Genomic DNA, 18,587 nt, shown 5'->3' with positions numbered 1-18,587 from the left:
GGTAAATAATATTTCTGTCCAATCTTATGATTTACAGAAAATCTTTTAACTTCATTTTCAACCAGTTTTCATAAATAATGACAGAAAAAGAAATAAAAATAAAAATTTAAACTTAAGATGCTGCTTAGTTTTTAACATCATCTATTATCTATCTAATTAAATCTGTAAAGTTTCTGGTATCTGAATAAACTGTCCAATGTAACATCAAATTTACTCCTTTGAACTGCAATTGAAAAAATAAACCTCCCCACCTCCCATAAAAAAATAAATTATCAGAACTCAAATTCTAAGAACATAAAGATAAGCATAAAGGTATTTACTATGATTATAGCATTTTAAAAAAATACAAACAAGCCACTATTTTATAACACATGCCAAAAATTCAGCACATAATCAAAATATATCCTAGAGGCTAAATACCACAGAGCTACTTCTACAGACAGTTGAATCTGGAGAATTTCCATTCTAACATGTCTTGATGTCACCTCAAAAGCTTATTTGATGCTCTGGTTCCAATTCACAAAGATACTCATTGAAACTATCTATCTTTGGCCGGGCACGGTGGCTCACGCCTGTAATCCCAGCACTTTGGGGGACCAAGGAGGGCGGATCATGAGGTCAGGAGATCGAGACCACGGTGAAACCACGTCTCTACTAAAAATACAAAAAATTAGCTGGGCATGGTGGCGGACGCCTGTAGTCCCAGCTACTCGGGAGGCTGAGGCAGGAGAATGGCGTGAACCCGGGAGGTGGAGCTTGCAGTGAGCCGAGATCGTGCCACTGCACTCCAGCCTGGGCGACAGAACAAGACTCCGTCTCAAAAAAAAAAAAAAGAAAGAAAGAAACTATCTATCTTCCATTACAATGCATCTTTTTTCTACCCACAAAGAAAAAGTTTATCCAATTTTCCCTAGAATCATCCCTCCTCTACATCATAAAAGGAAAGCACTGTATCATCAGCAAGGAAGAGGCAAAATCCTCTTCAAGTCCACTTCTCTCAATATCACCAAAGTTAATTTACAGGGATGTCATACTTAAACTTCTCCCCTCATAATAGATAACTACACCTTCCCATCCAACTCCAAAGTGGAAAAATCCAATTACTAGTCTTTTGTTAGTTCTTTTCTTTTCTGGAGACAGGACCTCACTCTGTTGGCCCAGACTGGAGTGCAGTGGTATGATCATTGCTCACTATCACTGTAACCTCAAACTCCTGGGCTCAAGTGACCCTCCCACTCAGCCTCCAAATTAGCCAGGACTACAGGCACCTGCCACCAAGCCCAGCTGATTATTATTATTTAATTTATTTATTTATTTATTTTGAGATAGAATCTCACTCTGTCACCCAGGCTGAAGTGCAGTGGCGCAATCACAGCTCCCTGCAGCCTCGATCTCCCAGGCTCAAGTGATCCTCCAATCTCAGCCTCCCGAGTATCTGGTACCACAGGCATGCACCACCCTGCCCAACTAATTTTTATTTTTTATAGAGACAGGGTCTCCCTGCGTTGCCCAGGCTAGTCTTGAACTCCTATGTTCAAGTGATCCTCCTGCCTCAGCTATTTTATTTTTTGTAGAGATGGAATCTCGCTATGCTGCCCAGGCTAGTCTCAAACTGCTGGGCTTAAGCAATCCTGCCCCCTTAGCCTCTTGAAGTGATGAGATTACATGTGTGCGCCACCACACCTGGCTTCTTCTGTTTAGTTCTAAAAGTCATCTGGTGAAAGCATGTTTAATAAAGTCTTGAACAGTTGGTTTCTTACACCAATGTAAATTAATTCCATAGACTTGAGAGCCATCCTACAAAATCGACTTGTTTTCCCATTAACAACTTAAAAATAGTATGACTGATTTTTTTTTAACCCATCTGTAACAGAATTTGGTTTATTAAGATACGGGGTAAATTTTCACCTGAACAGTCTAAAAATATGCCAAAGAACAGATGTGGATTAGAGAAAACTAGGCTGCTATCCAACAAGAACCAAAAGTGTTCTTTTTAGGAGTTTTCCACTTGCTGTTAGACTTTAGTTATCAGTAGGAACAGAGTAAACATTCCAAGTGAGAATAAGGTAACATACAAGAAATGAATAATGATAGTGGCTGAGGTAAAATATCTTTGGTTGATATGGTTTATTGTATTAACTTGCTCATTTTCCACTGTAAGCGTGGCAATATCGCTGTTTTACTCCAAACGTTATTAATTACTCCAAAATGGCCAATTTTAACTATATTTCTTAAGCAAATACAACCAAACCCATCGTTATAAAACTGTGACCTGTTTTAATCTAGAAGGGACTGGGGTGGGGGCAGGGGAAATCAGAACCACATTGACTTTAAAGAGAAAGCCTTATTGCCTCCAGTAGTAGATCACCTTCAGCATGTTTAGGTTTTTTTGGGGAGTTAAAAATCTTTCTCTTTCAAGGAAACGGGGGTGAAGAGGAAAGAAAAAATTGTTAACATTTTAAGTTAATACATATTTTCTTTATATAGGGAATCCCTAGAAAAATGTTAAATATGTAAAAGATCTGTTTTAATTAGGAGAGAGATTAATATTCTTTTTTTTCTTTTTTTCTTTTTTCTTTTTTTTTTTTGAGACGGAGTTTTGCTCTTGTTGCCCAGGGTACAGCACAATGGCACGATGTCGGCTCACTGCAACCTCTGCCTCCCAGGTTCAAGGGATTCTCCTGCCTCAACCTTCCAAGTAGCTGGGGTTACAGGCTTGCCCCTCCACACCCAGATAATTTTTTTTTTTTTTTTAGTAAAGACGGGGTTTCTCCATGTTGGTCAGGCTGGTCTCAAACTCCCAACCTCAGGTGATCTGCCCGCCTCGGCCTCCCAAAGTGCTGGGATTACAGGCGTGAGCCACGGTGCCCGGCCAAGATTAATATTCATAAGTGCAGAATTACTTATAAATAAAGTAATACAAGTTGTAGGTCCTGGTGAGAGTATGAAGGAATGAGTGAGAACAAGCTTCCCAGAAAAGGATTCAAACAGAGCTTTTATATTCAATGCTGCTCACTGTAAAACAAATGGTACATAAAAGTATTCCTGAGATTTGGGCTGTCAATTTAACACAATCTTTTCCAATACAAACCAAGTCTGTAAATTAAGTCTGTATTTTCATTTTTTAAGATATGTCATTACCTAAGATATATACTGTAGAATAGAATCATTCTTACAATATGGTAAAAAAATCATAACTTTGCATATACTCTCATATGGTATGACTGTGTCCCCACCCAAATTTCATCTTGAATTGTAGCTCCCATAATCCCCACTTATCATGGGAGAGACCTGGTGGGAAGTCATTGAATCATGGGGGCAGGTTTTTCCCATGCTGTTCTCATGATAGTGAAAAAGTCTCACGAGATCTGATGGTTTTATAAAGGGCAGCTCCCCTGCACATACTCTCTTGCCTGCCTCCATGTAAGCCATGCCTTTGCTCCTCCTTCACCTTCTGCCATGATTGTGAGGCCTCCCCAGCCGTGTTGAACTGTGAGTCCATTAAACCTCTTTTTCTTTATAAAATACTCAGTTTCAGGTATTTCTGTATAGCAGCATGAAAATGGACTAATACATACTCCTAGATATGATATCATCTAATTTAAAAGAAGAAAGTCAATCATGGTAAAGAATTTGAAAGTCATCTAACAATGTTTTTCATATGTACATTTCATTAACTATACACTGCAAATACTTTATTGGCAAAATTTGCATATATGTACATGCTTGCTTGTATGGGTGCCTGTGTGTGTGTATAATGGTAAAATCTCAACATCACTTCTCCAAACTTAAAATTCAGGATAAAATTTCAATTACAAAATCATTACCTAATTATTATAGTTCACTGAAATCTTTTCAGTTACCGTAAATCTACCCAAAATACTAAGTTATTATCAAAAGTTTAAATTTTGGATATTGGCTTTTATGAAAAATCTTTAAATGCCCTATAATAGTTTCAGATGTTATTATATACTGATCTTTAAACTATTCAACAATACCATTAATGAATAATTTAAAAGAAATATTTAGTAAGTATCCTAGACACTAGTATGGTTCCAAGTACTTTACATAACTTATCTCATTAAATTCTCCCAACAACTCTATCAAGTAGGTATTGCTATTCTTATTCTATATAAGAGAGAACAGAGGATAAAGGAGTTTTAGTAACACAATCAAAATAACACCATTAGCATGTATAGTCACCCCTTGGTATCAGTGGGGAGCTTGGTTCTAGGACCTCTCTCAGATACCAAAACCCACAATGCTCAAGGACCTTATATAAAATGGTGTCACATTTGCATATAACCTATGCACATCCTCCCATATACTTTAAATCATTTCTAGATTACAACACCTAATACAATATAAGTACTATATAAATATAGTCATCCTATATTTAGAAAATTATGACAATAAAAAATCTGTACATGTTCAGTACAGACACAATTTTTGTTTTTCAAATATTGTCACTCCATGGCTGGTTGAATCCATGGATGCAGAACCCAGGTATGTGGAGGGCTGGCTATAATAGTTCTGGGATTAGATCACTGGACCTCTGATTCCAAACTGCTGTGATCTTTACTCTTTGCCTCCTTATTGTTTGAAAAACTCTGACAGACATTTTTTATAATTGTTACCCAAAATGTACCACCAGGCTAATTTATTACACGTTACCACCCTGCACCTGTGTTAAACAAAACTCACTGCAAATTCTTGATATACAAAACTGATTGACACAAACACGTCGGTGCAGGAAAACTGCAGCTCATCTGACAAACAGCTTTCCTAAACGCCACACTGCCAGAACTACTCTGAATATGAGCTTACTCCAAAAAGAAAAAGGGTCGTCAATGAAGAGAGAGACCATGAGTACCCAGTAACAATATGCTCTGCCAAGCAGAACCAAAGTACCAAAGACTATTTATACCAGATGCACTGTAATTGGTCGGTTTACTCTGCAGAAGGAAAGAAGTACTCAGATTGGCCAGAATGCCTATTCAAAATAAGCCTTCGTGTACAATGACTAGAAACATAGGAAAAGCAACAGAAAAGAAATAGAAGAGAACAAAAACTGCTTTTGTAATGAGACTGGAAACTGCTGGCCACAAGAGTGGATAGAGAGTAAAAGCAGAAATGGTGTATGGGGGATGGAGCAGGCCATGCAATAGTAGCTCAGATAGCAGGGGCTCAACCACAGACTCCAAGTGAAAAAGTCAGCAACAACATCAAAGTAGGGCATAGATCTGTTCTCACGGGAGATGACAGTGAGATACAGTAGTCCCCCCTTATCCATGGTTTCAGTTACCCATGGTCAACTATGGTCCAAAAATATTAAAAGGAAAATTCCAGGAATAAACAATTCATAAGTTGTAAAGGGCACATTGTTCTGAGTAGCATGATGAAACTGCATGCCATCCTGCCCTATCCCACCCTGGATGTGAATCATCCTTTGGTCCAGTGTATCCAGTAGTCTACACTACCCGCTCATTCATCACTTAATAGCTCTCAGTTAATCAGATCGATTGACGAGGTATCACAGTGCTTGTGTTCAAGCGACCTTTATTTTATTTAATATGGACTCCAAGCACAAGAGTAGTGGTGCCTGTATATTATAACTGTTCTATTTTGTTATGTTATTATTATTAATCTCTTACTGTGCCTACTTTATATTATAAATTAAACTTTATCATAGGTATGTATGTATGGAGGAAAACATACTATACTATATACAGGGTTTGGTACTGTCCTCAGTTTCAGGCATACACTGGGGGTTTTGGAATAAATCCTCCAAGGATAAGCGGGGACAGCTGTACTTAATGTACAGTCATCAACCAAGTCATTCAGCCACCTGGTCCAACCACTCTACAGCTAAGTATATAACCATGCTGCTTTTTAAAACCACAGAGAACGTTCATCATATTATTTCATTTGAGTCTCACTCTGTGGTTGGCAGTTACTATTATTATTTTTGTTTCCTGACCAATTAAAATACTGAGTTCACGGGAGCTGAGCAGCTCAAGTACTTAGCTAGTACAGTGGTATTCCAAGACTAAAACTGTAATCTTTTATCTTGGTCCAGCATTCGTTCACAACCCTGCCTCTACTACACAGTACATATAGTATTTTAAAAAGAAAGGAAAAAGTATAACTCATTTTACAACAAGTTCCTTAAAAAGGTTTTTATTAACTAGGAATTTAAAACTGCAGATATAGTGCATACACCTATTCAGAAATCCCCCAAGGTGCCTTAAAGCTAAGGTTTAAGTGTACCAGGTTAAAAACTCATACAGGCCAAAGCATTTCTAATCCTATTTAGATACCGTCACTGAAGAGCATCACTTGGTGCCTGAATGTCACTAATAATAATCAATAACAAATTTTTTATCTTTCCTAATTTCAGCTGCTAAACCCTCATTTTTGCTGCTTGCCTGAAATCTATAAAGTCTTCATGCAATGCAAACCAAATTTCCTCAAAATGGTTGTTCAACAAAAGCACAAACCAATAAAGACACTTGACTCTAGAGACTCCATTTAGGCATTAGTACCTACTCGAGCATAAGCCCTAGGCAAGTGCGTATCAGTTTATTTGTCAAAATAAGAATCCAATATCTGTCCCTACAGTCATCTTACAAAGAAGATGACATTGTTTTATATGATGGTGACAGATTATTTAAATAGAGATCATCGCCTAGAATTTCAACAAGCTATCTTTTCAAAATTTGAATACCTCAAACTCATAGGATCAACTTAAAGATGCCATTGTTGAACAAACAAGAAAAATGAAACATAGATTAAATAAACTGGCTAAAGTCATATCCATAACAAGCACAACTTATACTCAACCATTTTTAATCCAGGAATTTAGATAGCTTATCTGTAATACATTTAAATGAACTACAGCCTTATTACCCTAACTGTGGTCAGTGAATTTGCAGCATCTGCTGTATGTGGGAATAACAGTAATGCAAAACCTGCATTTTTTTTTTCTTTTTTTCTTTTTTGAGACAGGTTGTCACCAGGCTGGAGTGCAGTGGTGCTATCTTGGCTTACTGCATCCTCTGCCCTCCAGGTTCAAGCGATTCCCCTGCCTCAGCCTCCTGAGTAGCTGGGACTACAGGGACGTGCCACCATGCCCAATTAATTTTTTGTATTTTAGTAGAGACGGGGTTTCACCATGTTGACCAGGACGGTCTCAAACTCCTGACCTCATGATCCACCCGCTTCGGCCTCCCAAAGTACTGGGATTACAGGCATGAGCCACCACGCCTGGCCAAAATGTGCATTTTAACAAGTCTATATGTGTTTCCCACAGAGGTTGAAGTTTGGGTAGCACTGATCTATTAATAGAAACATATATATAAAAAATATATATATAATAGAAACATATATATTATATAATAGAAACATATATATTATATATATAATAGAAACATATATTATATATAATAGAAACATATATAATATATATGTAGAAATATATATGTATACATATATACGTGTGTATACGTATACGTATATACACGTGTATACGTGTGTATACGTGTGTATATACGTATACGTGTATATATGCGCATATATACGTATACGTGTATATATGCGCATATATACGTATACGTGTATATATGCGCATATATACGTATACGTGTATATATGCGCATATATACGTATACGTGTATATATGCGCATATATACGTATACGTGTATATATGTGTATATATGTATACGTGTATATATGTGTATATATGTATACGTGTATATATGTGTATATATATGTATACGTGTATATATGTGTATATATGTATACGTATATATGTGTATATATGTATACGTATATATGTGTGTATATATATGTATACGTATATATGTGTGTATATATATGTATACGTATATATGTGTGTATATATATGTATACGTATATATGTGTGTATATATATGTAGAAAGAGAGCCGACAAGAAGCCATCTCAGCATCCCTTTAGGGAGATGCTTCTAGCTCCAAAAAACTGGGAATTTGAATTTGAACTGCACTTAAAAAGACTTTTAAAAAGTCAATTGTCCATATGAAAACAGGGAGGCAAGTTATCAGAGGGCCAGGTCTAAAACTCCTTGCCAGCCACAGGCATCCTAAACATCATGCCAGGAGTGTATTGAAAAGTGGCGAACAAACAATTCCCTCCTAGAAATAGTACATTATTTATCCTGATGACATACAAGAGGTTTTGAAATGCTGATTTCATCCTCTGTTCAATATGGAACAAAAGCCAAAAAAATCACTGTTTATAAAAGAAAAAAAGTAAATTTAAAGTTAAATATAGAGGTGAAAGGAAGCAATCTTAATGTGGTCATTTCAATTGGGTATTTTAAATAGATATTCATGGTACACTATAGTTGATTTCAAGCTGCACACTGGTATCTTTAAAAGATTTTTATTAAATCTCAAATTCATTTTATTTGGTTAAATCAGTATATATCCCTGTAAGAGTGGTTTAATGTATAAAACTTTGTTTCTTTAATATAAATCTGTGACATAATTCAGTACCATATTTTTTTTCTTTCACTAGAATAACAAGAATAACCTTCCTATTTTAAATGAAGTTTACCAAATGAATTCAGGTATACCAGTTTTTCCTATCAGCTATAAATAATTGCCTCCCTCTAAAGGGCCTATTTCTGCAAATAAAAATGTCTTTTTGCCTGATTAAGCTTCTTCATCATTTGAGAACTTTTCTTCTGCAAATTTCTAGTTGGAAAATTTGTCATAAACAACTCGCTTTGTCAAAATGAGATCTTTTCCATTGCTTTGGGAGAACAGTCATATAGTTAATTATTTGGGGCAGGAGAGGAGGAACTTGTTCTAAAGGAAATATACTTGAAAAAACATTTGAACCCAACTATTTTACCTTGAGACATTTTACAATTGAAGGCAGCAGGCCTAGTTTCTTAAAGCTGAAGATAGGAAGGCAGAAGTAGCCAAAAACCAATTTACAAAACCATGAGAAATGTCCCAGAGGAACCACTATAGGCTAATTTCAGCTGCCAGCCCTACTTTGAGAACCCCTTCTTCAGAATGGTTCTGTAATGACAAGTGTCCTCCCCAAACAGAAAAGCAGTCAAGCCTATGAATGTAATCTCTATAGCCACCACCTAAAGCACCCCCCGCAGAGGACACAATTTGCAGGGATGTCACTTCTACATGCACTGACAACCAGTAAGTCCTTGTTCCCTCTGGAGCAGCCTTACTCCAGAGTTTATTGACTCACATTTAATCCAAGAGACACAACTAACAGAAAAGAAAACCGAGTAGACATGCTTTCATTGTGGAACAAATTGAAAATTAACAAAAACAAGATGTTTACTTTTCACAAAGTATTTTGACTTATCTACCTCTCTCAAAGACCAGTTTTATAATTTTGGGTTTACAATAGAACTCAATAACAATATGCTTTATAACAATGATCTTAACACAGATCTATGACCTAACAGGTTAACGTAAAAACAAAAAAAACAAGAGAATAGTTTGCATCCTTTCAGTGTCTTTGTAGAATACATATAAGCAACCAAAAAAAGAAAACAGAATTTCGTAAGACACAGCTGTAAAAATTTTATGAGCATTATTCATCTTAAAAACTTATTATGTAAGAAATAAACTTGTGAACTGCACTTCAAATTAATAACCAAAGAATTCCAAGTATGCAGGGTTATATGGACTGCCATTCTTCCCACCGGATTTTTAAACAATGTTGAAACATGGCCGTTTGAAATACTTCAGTCCCATCATTTAACACTGTTCAAAATGTCAAGAGCCATATTGCGCCCCAGTGGCCACTCTTCAGCAAATAACGCAACCTTTGAAGTTAAAATACTTCTAAACGACGTCAAGTGAGAATTCCTAGGCTGGTACAGTCAAAATTTTCTACTTCTAAGGAAATCAATAATCTCTGGAATCACAATTAGGAAAAAGGCACTTTCATTATCAAAAGTCGTGAATTTTTCAGTTTCAAATCTCAATCAATCCCATTACTGCAAGGCAATTTTTTATACAGTTTCCTAATTAAACAAACTATGATCACATGGCTATAGTGAACCAGTTTTTTTAACTTAAACTTCCTGTGGAATAATTATACTTCTATAATAAATTTCACAAAAATGATTAATCATCAAAGACAAAGACCTCACAGAAACATTTTATTTGATAATACCTAGCACACAGCTGCTATTCCAAGGGCACTAATGTGTGTTTCATTTCAGAAATCATGTAATTTAGCCAGTCATCTTGACTATAATGACATGCTGTGCCACACTTTCTACCATGTCTGTCTCACTGCCACCTCACAAAATGCCCCGGCAAAGAAATTAAGAAACAAAAGCTTTTATCGAATCATCATAAGCAAATAGCATCTCCTCTGCCAAATACTAAGGTAATTCTAAAACGGATACAGTGGCACTGCCCTCAAGCAATGTGGTACAGGAATAACCTTCAAGGAAAGTAAATATATGTTTAATTCCATTTAATTACACAATAAAATGGAATCTAAATCCAGAGTTCATATTTTCAATTCTTACCTTTTTTCCATATAATTTTTTTTAGACATGAATAAATCAAAACCTCTCTATCTCATCTTTAAAACAATTATCTCTAGTTTTTCAAATTAATGGAACTTATGAAATGTCCTTGAATAAAATAAACCACTCTAAAAAATGCTATCAACTTTTAATGTGGCATCTTGAAAACAATCATTTCAGTCCTCCCACCTTTTTCAAAATTCTCTGGTTTACACAGATAGGTTTACTTAATTGTTTCCCATTTACCTGTATAAAAAAAAAGTCAAAGTTATAAACCCAAAAAACCAATCCCAAAATGCTTCTAAAAGACTGAAGCAAACATTTACAGCTTTTTTTTTTTTTTTTTTGAGATGGAGTTTTACTCTTGTTGGCTGGAGTACAGTGGCACAATCTTGGCTCACTGCAACCTCCGCCTTCCAGTTTCAAGAGATTTTCCTGCTTCAGCCTGCTGAGTAGCGGGTATTACAGGCACCCGCCACCACGCCTGGCTAATTTTTGTATTTTTAGTAGAGACAAGGTTTCACCATGTTGGCCAGGCTGGTCTCCAACTCCTGAATTCGTGATCCACCCGCCTCGGCCTCCCAAAGTGCTAGGATTACAGGCGTGAGCCACCGTGCCCGGCCACACCTTTTATTCTAGAAACCTTGAGTATCAAAAAAAACTGACAAATGTAACTGGAAAGGTAAACAGAGAGGAGAAAAAGAGAGGAAGAGGGTGAGACAGAAATTTAGAAAAGCTGCATCTTTTTGGAACTAACTGCCTTGAAAATATGGCCAAAAGCCTCTGAGGCAAAAATCTGGAATCCCTATGACAAGTTGAGGCAAATCTAGTCAACTCAAAGAGTTCAGACATCCAAGAAAAACAACTGTCCTGAACAAGTAGGAAAGAGACATTTGGAAGAGGCATTCCAAAGCTTCCGCATGTATGAATGAAGCACCAGTAAGTACAGACCCAAAATAAGGCCAGGCCAAAGTACCAATCATGAATCTTAGGAGTGAGTGTTTTGGAAAAGAAGCTAACAGAGTCCCAATGGAAGTTTTTAAATATGAGTATCAATAAAAATAAACATGAGTAAAAAAATTAAAAGGTAACAATGAAGTGATAAATTCAAGTGGAATTCCACCTGCCAGAGGTCAACCTATCAGCATTTGTACAGATCTATCATTAGACTCTCAGATTCAAACTCTTTACAATACCTGCTAAAGTACAGGTAAGAAAGCACAATGTTTTGTGGGATGCTTGTTAACAAGGTAAGCAGTGCTGTAGTTGTACTATGCACTACATATACAAAGAAGCTCATATGTAGTAATAGTCATAATTTGTGAATTATTGAATGTAACAGTTTATTCTTCAAAAGCACATACAACTCATATCTTCAAAGAAACCATTTAGCATTGTATGTAATTACACCAGCAAGTATTCAAAATATTATGCCGTTTTCACCCAATGAAAAACAGAAGGTATGCAGTCCTGCTGAAATATCCCTCCACTTTTTTAAAAAACTGAGCTCCTAAATGAGGACAGCTATTTATAGAGGAGAGGTCTTTACATTCAATAACCCACTGTTCCTTTCCTTGGAGGCTGCCACACTTGTCACTTTTGTGAAGCCATTAAAATAAGTATCCAAAGCTGATACAATACTCTGCTCCTAAGAGAGAACCAGAAAGGTTAACAGATGAAAGTTACTATGTTAAAAGCACTTCAGATGAGTATAATAAAGTTATAAGAAAGTAAGTTTGTCAGCCACAGATTTTTCAAAGAGCCTTAACGGTAAACTTCATCCTTTCCTAATATTACAAAGGTTCCTGCTTTAGAGACAACGCACCTTTAGCCTATGAAAGACAGTTGGACCACCAGAGGCATTTTTTTGAAAAGTGCTTTTAGTGTGCTGAGCAGCAACAAAACAATTAGAAAGACAAACTATGCTCCTAATGCATGCTGGAATGCAAAAGATTGTTGCTATTTCAAAATTTTAGCAGAAGAGAATTCAGTATAAACAACAGAGGCACATTAGCACTGAAGAACTAAGTGCAGATGACAAAACAACAGCCCATAGAATCACCAATGTAAACATAATAATCGTGCATGTATGTGTGTGTACATGTGTGTATGAAAACAACTAAGAGACAGATGGCAATTTTCCCTGTGGCATTTGCACATGTCCATTCAATGCCTATACGTGGGTCAATTACTATGATAAACATCATGTGATAGGCTCAATGGAGGTAAAGCGGTTCATACTGACTTCACCTAATTTTAATTTACTGATGAGATATACTTACTCAAAAGAGCAAAATGAACTTTTTCCAAATAGGTTTGTTTAAACAATCAAAACGTAGTTAGAAAATAAAATGCCACCTAAAATAATTTATAAACTCTAACTTGTATTCCAGTGAAAACTGGGAAGGAAACTGAAGAGTAAGACCATACTTCTGTATACAGTGGCTTCTTATAATAATAACTTGATAAGACAACCACTGATACAAAGAGAGCTTCTCCCTTACTTAATTATACAGTAATTCTTTCTAAACATGCTTTTTACTAAATACCAGGCCTGCCTTCAGTAGTTACACATGCTGGAATCTTAAGATAACAATCTCAGATTGGTCAAAGACAAGTCTATTAGAGAGAACTTTTTAAAGATAAGTTAACAGAGTGATTATTTCACGAGGGATTCCTATCATACCAGGTCAAAAAACCCAAACTAACAATAACATTAAAAGATCAAGCAGAAATAATAGTTCAATATCTTAAAAAGAATGCAGGTTTTAAAAAAATTGTTAATATGCCTTAAATTCCATTCCTTCATTTTAAATAATATTAATCAAAATCATTATAAAGAAAAATTTAACTCATGTGTTTATAAAAACTGAGTTTCCATTTATACCCAAATGAAAAGCTAACTAGGAGTGAATTATTAAGAGCTTGATGTAATTTTAATTCCATAGTAGAAACTTCTGCTGTGTAGTTGTTTCTCCAAGTTTCAAAAAATTACTGCACAGTGGAATAGCTAAGAGATCTACAGGTAACATTAATGATTCTGGTTGAGTTTAACAAATGCAAAATGGGCAATAAGAAAATAAATTTTCAGAGGAGTCACAAATGTATTTTCTACTTCCAAACCTGCAAATTGTCTTTGCAAACTAATAAATTATTTTACTCATATGAGAATTTAAAGCATGTAAAAGTTGCATTATCTTATTTACTTGTCTATGTATAAAAAGGGCATGTCACCAATTAGAAGATACGTGCTAAGTGAAATCAGACTTCTAAAGTTTAGAACAGTTATGGTTTGTTTACCTTTGTCTGCTTTGAAGTAAACTGATTCCTCTCATGGTGTTATCTCCATAAGAAACTCGTAACAGTATTATTAAAAAGGATAAGAAAAAAATGATGCCATGTCATCCTCAACAAATGCGTAAGAATGCAGAGAATTTTGGGTCAGAGAAGTTTTACCACTGACCTAAACATCAAATTTCTCCAGAAAATAAGAGAAAATCCTTTAAGGAATCACATACAACATAACTTAAAATTTGGCAAAGACTGCATATTGTTAATTTCAATTTTCCTCTAACCACAACTTCAGATTCAATACTAGATTGAAAGCAAGGGGAGGGAGGATGAAGCTGAAACCACATACCCTTTTTTTCACCAGATACTGTGAATTCTTCTCCTCCACTGTTTGTTTCATCACATGAGAGGCATATTCTTAAATTTAGCACAGAAACACTTGTAAAATATTAAATTTTACCATAGAGAAATTGATTGTGCTATAAGAAAGTTTCATGTTACCATTTAATTTCAACCAAGCTACATCAAACATGGAAAGAAATTATATATAGTTTATAAAGTAAACGATCACTATATTTAAAAGAAATGATAACTTTGAGAAGTACCACAGCAATAATGATTTAGTTAAGCAAGTCAGGAATAACAGCCATCTCCCTTGAGCGCTTCTCCCTTCACTTCTGGCACTGGCCTCTCCTTACCGAACTGTATTTCACAAAAGTTCCTGGAGGGCAGCAGAATCCACAGGTCTAGTTTAAGCAATGTTTTAAACATGAATCTTTGCATCTGAAATGTAGTAGTGGAAATAAACAAATTATCATCATCCTACAGTTTACACTTGACTCCCCAGCTCTCCTCCCCCTTCACACACCAGTGAGTTACAATAGTTAGATAGAAAATATATCAGAAAAGCCACAATTTATAGTGTAACTTCGCAATGAATCACTTGAACAGGCTGTGCATACAACAAATAAGTTCAGTGCTCCTATTTATGTGTCTCATAATTTCTAGGATACATAAAAACAAAGTTTGCTGCTCTTAAGATTTCACATTCTAAGAATATGTGATGGCATAATCAGTTCTGCTAAGAAATCAGTGTAAAATACACTTTTCAAATTGTAGCAAAGTATAATTCACACTTATAGGCCCTCAATATTATATCAATATATACTATCTAGACATCATATTGAGCATGCTATCAATAAAATGATATGGGCAAATAATCATACTAAATTCACCTATGTAGCTACAAGATAGAAGTCATTAATTTTAACACTCCATTAGACCTACTGCATCTGAAAAACTTACAACTGCCAACCAGCAAAGCACAACTAATTTATCATCACACTCACACCATTCTTCCAAGTTACAAAGTCCAGTCCTAACACTTCTGATGACTCAAGAGTACAGAACAATTATACCTAAAGAAAAATGCATATCCAAATTTAACTTTAATTTTTAAAGAATGGCTCTTCTGATATGTATTTTATTAAGGATTAGACAGCAATTAACAAGGGCATACAATAAGAATACTTGATTTATCACCGTGTTCTACAACAGGTTGCATTATTATAGTAAGTTTCTGCTTTTAAATAAACTCTATATTCTTGGTTTAAATGCTTACTATTCAAACTGCCCCCAACAGAGCCAGTAACTGCCCAAACTGACCCAAGCTGGTTTTAGTGAAAAGTCACCCATCTTTGGAAACAAGGGCTTTTTCCACAAATATGCTAGAAATAGCAGGTGCACCATTACATAAAATTGGAGAGAACAGAAATTTACCTCACTCTTACAGACCATTTCTCAGAGCATGCTGTGTAGTTGCTAAAATCAGTATGCTGTGTCAAAGTTAAGAAAAAATGTATGTCTAACAGTGGTTCCCTATCAACTAGCCTCTGATAGGCACTACATAAAATGCATTAAGACGGGTTTGCTGGATGTTCTGGCACCTATTATCAGGTGATTTCTTAACAGAGATGTGAAGATGCTTTCAGCAGGAGAATGGGCACACCAGAGAATACAGAATGTGGCTAATTACGACGAGAAGATTCTGCCTTCACCTCCCCTCACTGTCAACCACTTTGCTTAAGTGCACTCACTGCCTCGCCCTAACCCTGGGGATCCATTCACTTTCCATAGCCCAGAGAGGCTGCTGAAAAGCTGTCAAAGTAAATCTGTGCTCACTTTTTGGATGGTTTAATTTCAATGGAGCATGAAACACCCCAGGACGGTTAATAAGTTTAGCCAGGCGTGCTGTTATCCCTAATATATTTTAATTATGCATCTGTTTTAATTGTAATCAGATTAAGGCAACGGAAGGACACAAATTAGAATTTTCCCTAATGGATATACGGGCTTTTCATCACTTTCTGAACACTAATAACGTTTAAAAGATAGGTAGAGACACCAACACAACGGTGACATTTTCCAGAAATCGATGCAGTTTCTTTGACAACACAGTTCAGGTCTCATTAGCCACCCAAACTAACCTAAGTGCAGAAGACAACTTCAGTCTCTAGGGGCGTCTTCTTTTCCAATTAGTACAAAAGAACCACTAACGTCTAATGTACAACTCCCAAACAGAAATGAGAAAGCCGAGGCTTTTATAAAGTGCTGTCCAATGGATTGGTGAAGGAGGCTAGGGCGGCGGGAGAGACCATCAGCAGCATTATTTTGGCTCAAAGTAAAAGTCTGTACACGTTAAAAGGGAAAGTTAAAGCAGAGAACGATCTCTCTTTTCACATTTTTGGCAAATATCAAACGTGTGTTTTAACTTTGGGAAATAAAAGTATCCCATCAATAAAAGGAAACGGGACAGGGAGGCTCTATCAGGGATCTAGGAGCGGCTTCCTCCCAACCCAGACGTAAAATCACTTAATGTGCTTTTGTGGCATCGAGGAATACCTAAGACTTTAATTTTAATACGTTCATTAAACAGTTTCCCAAATTGCCGGGATTTCCGCTAAGAAACTCAAGCGCCTGCCAACAGCCGAGAAGCAAGGGAGAGAACCTGCTGCAAACTAGGAGCGGAAACTCCCTCGGCCCGCCCAGCGCGCTCACGTCCCCGGTGTTTGATTTAGGTGTTAATGTTTACGTGTCACCTAAACAATCAGGTGCTGAACCAGTTCCTCCAAGACGCACTTTGAGCCTTAAAGAGGGAAGCTTCAGAGCCACCGCGGAGTGTGCCCCCTGCAGCCCGTCGCCCCTTCCTCTCGGCCCCTTACCTGTCATCATAGCAGAAATCCGCACTCAGGGTGTTGAGATACAAGGCGAGCCCCAGAGCGCTGCTCACCAACTCTGCAATCATCTCTCCACCGCCTTCCCTCCGGCTCGGCTCCCAGCGCGAGGGCAGCAGCGGCAACAAAAAACAGAAGCATCAATCTCCACCTTCCGCCGCCTTCTCCTCCCAGCTTCACTTTTCCCTCGCTTCCCCACCCTCCCTCGGGTCCTTCCAATCCACGACTCCTCTCCTCCTCCTCGCGCCCGGCTCCGCAGCTCCTGCGTCCTCCCCGGGTGCGGGCTCACACCACACTCCCCATGCCCGGCGCCCGCAAGCGGTGAGCGGCGTTTGGGCTCCGCGTCCCCCGGCGGAAGCGCAGGGCTGGTCTTTCGCGCGGGTCGCGATCCCCACCCTAACCCATGGCAGTTTGGGGCGTCCTAGGTGAGGAGTGGGACTCGGAGGAGGTGGAAGGGTGCGGGATGGGGGCAGAGGGACCGGACCAAGCCGGGCTCTGGGACCAGCTGGAGGAAGAGAGAGAAAGAGGCGCGGGTGGGAGGGACAAGGCGAACCGCCTCCCCTCGCCGCCTCCCGGGCGCACTGCTCCGGTGTCGCTCGGGCGGACTCCGGCCACCAAGGCGACTGCTGCACATTCACTGTTTATTAGCTCCCTCCCGGCCCCAGCCCCAGCCCCAGCTGCCTTCTCCAATGAAGTGAGAAGCGGCGGCTGGAGACTCCAGAAGCTCCCGCGTGGGGTTCTCGACGCGGCCCCCAGCGCCTGCGTGACCAACCCTCCATCCCGGCTTGGCCCAGCCCCTTTCTCCACCCAGATCCTCCCGGAAGGCTCCTCCTACCCTGCCCCTCGGGCTGGAGGCTCCTCCCACCCCCCCCAGCCTGGAGGCTCCTCCTACCAGCCTCCCGCCCTCTTGTTTCTTTCACCTTCGATTTCACTCTGGAAAGCCCCGGGGACCCAAGGGCGACGGCTGGAAGACAGCCCAAAGGAGTAGCTACAGTGCGCCCTGGGAGGGGAAGCCGGGAGAAAGGAGGTCGAGGAGGAAGTGGTCGGTTGCCCCGCTGCTGCCTGGCAGCGCCTGGCACGGCTAAATCTCAGCCACAGCGCTGTGTGTGCCAAGAGCTGCCAGGCGTAAGTCCGGTCAGCTGGAGAGACTTCTGAGACCGGGAGAGGAAGAACAGGTTTGGCGACTGCTGCAGCTTCGGTTGTCACAAACACACGGGCGATCTCTCACGCACGCTGTGTGTGGGACTAAATGGGGCGGGAGGAGGTAGTATTGCAGAGCTTGGAGGCAACTTAGGAAGGAGAGATTTCAGCTCTTAGCCTACGGTTGGCCACAATGTCAAGGGAAAGACGTGTAGGGAGAAAAACGTTTCCTCCTTCAGTAAGGTTAAAAAGAAAGGACCCCAAAAAGGGAAAGAAAGACACACACACACCCCGCAGCAACTGCCTGGGGACCCCTTCGTGGTTTCAGGGGGACTGTCGAGTTGACCCTGAGAACACAGGAG

General features: G+C 38.5%; 1 protein-coding gene across 2 annotated transcripts in view; it reads right to left on the bottom strand.

Annotated features, from left to right (window-relative positions):
• TMTC2 (transmembrane O-mannosyltransferase targeting cadherins 2) overlaps positions 1–18,278 on the bottom strand; it is a 458,517-nt gene extending 440,239 nt beyond the window's left edge. Inside the window, exon 1 of one of the 2 annotated variants that reach the window (XM_054443193.2) lies at positions 17,074–18,278. In XM_054443193.2, coding sequence (XP_054299168.1) covers positions 17,074–17,156 — 83 coding nt within the window. In that variant the 5' untranslated portion in view covers positions 17,157–18,278. The remainder of the gene's footprint in view (positions 1–17,073) is intronic. The other variant, XM_063646526.1, reaches the window with a different exon arrangement.
• Positions 18,279–18,587: the final 309 nt, after the last annotated feature.

The sequence above is a fragment of the Pongo pygmaeus genome, chromosome 10, assembly GCF_028885625.2.
Source record: "Pongo pygmaeus isolate AG05252 chromosome 10, NHGRI_mPonPyg2-v2.0_pri, whole genome shotgun sequence".
NCBI lineage: Eukaryota > Metazoa > Chordata > Mammalia > Primates > Hominidae > Pongo > Pongo pygmaeus.
This window is presented reverse-complemented; position numbering and strand designations above follow the sequence as displayed.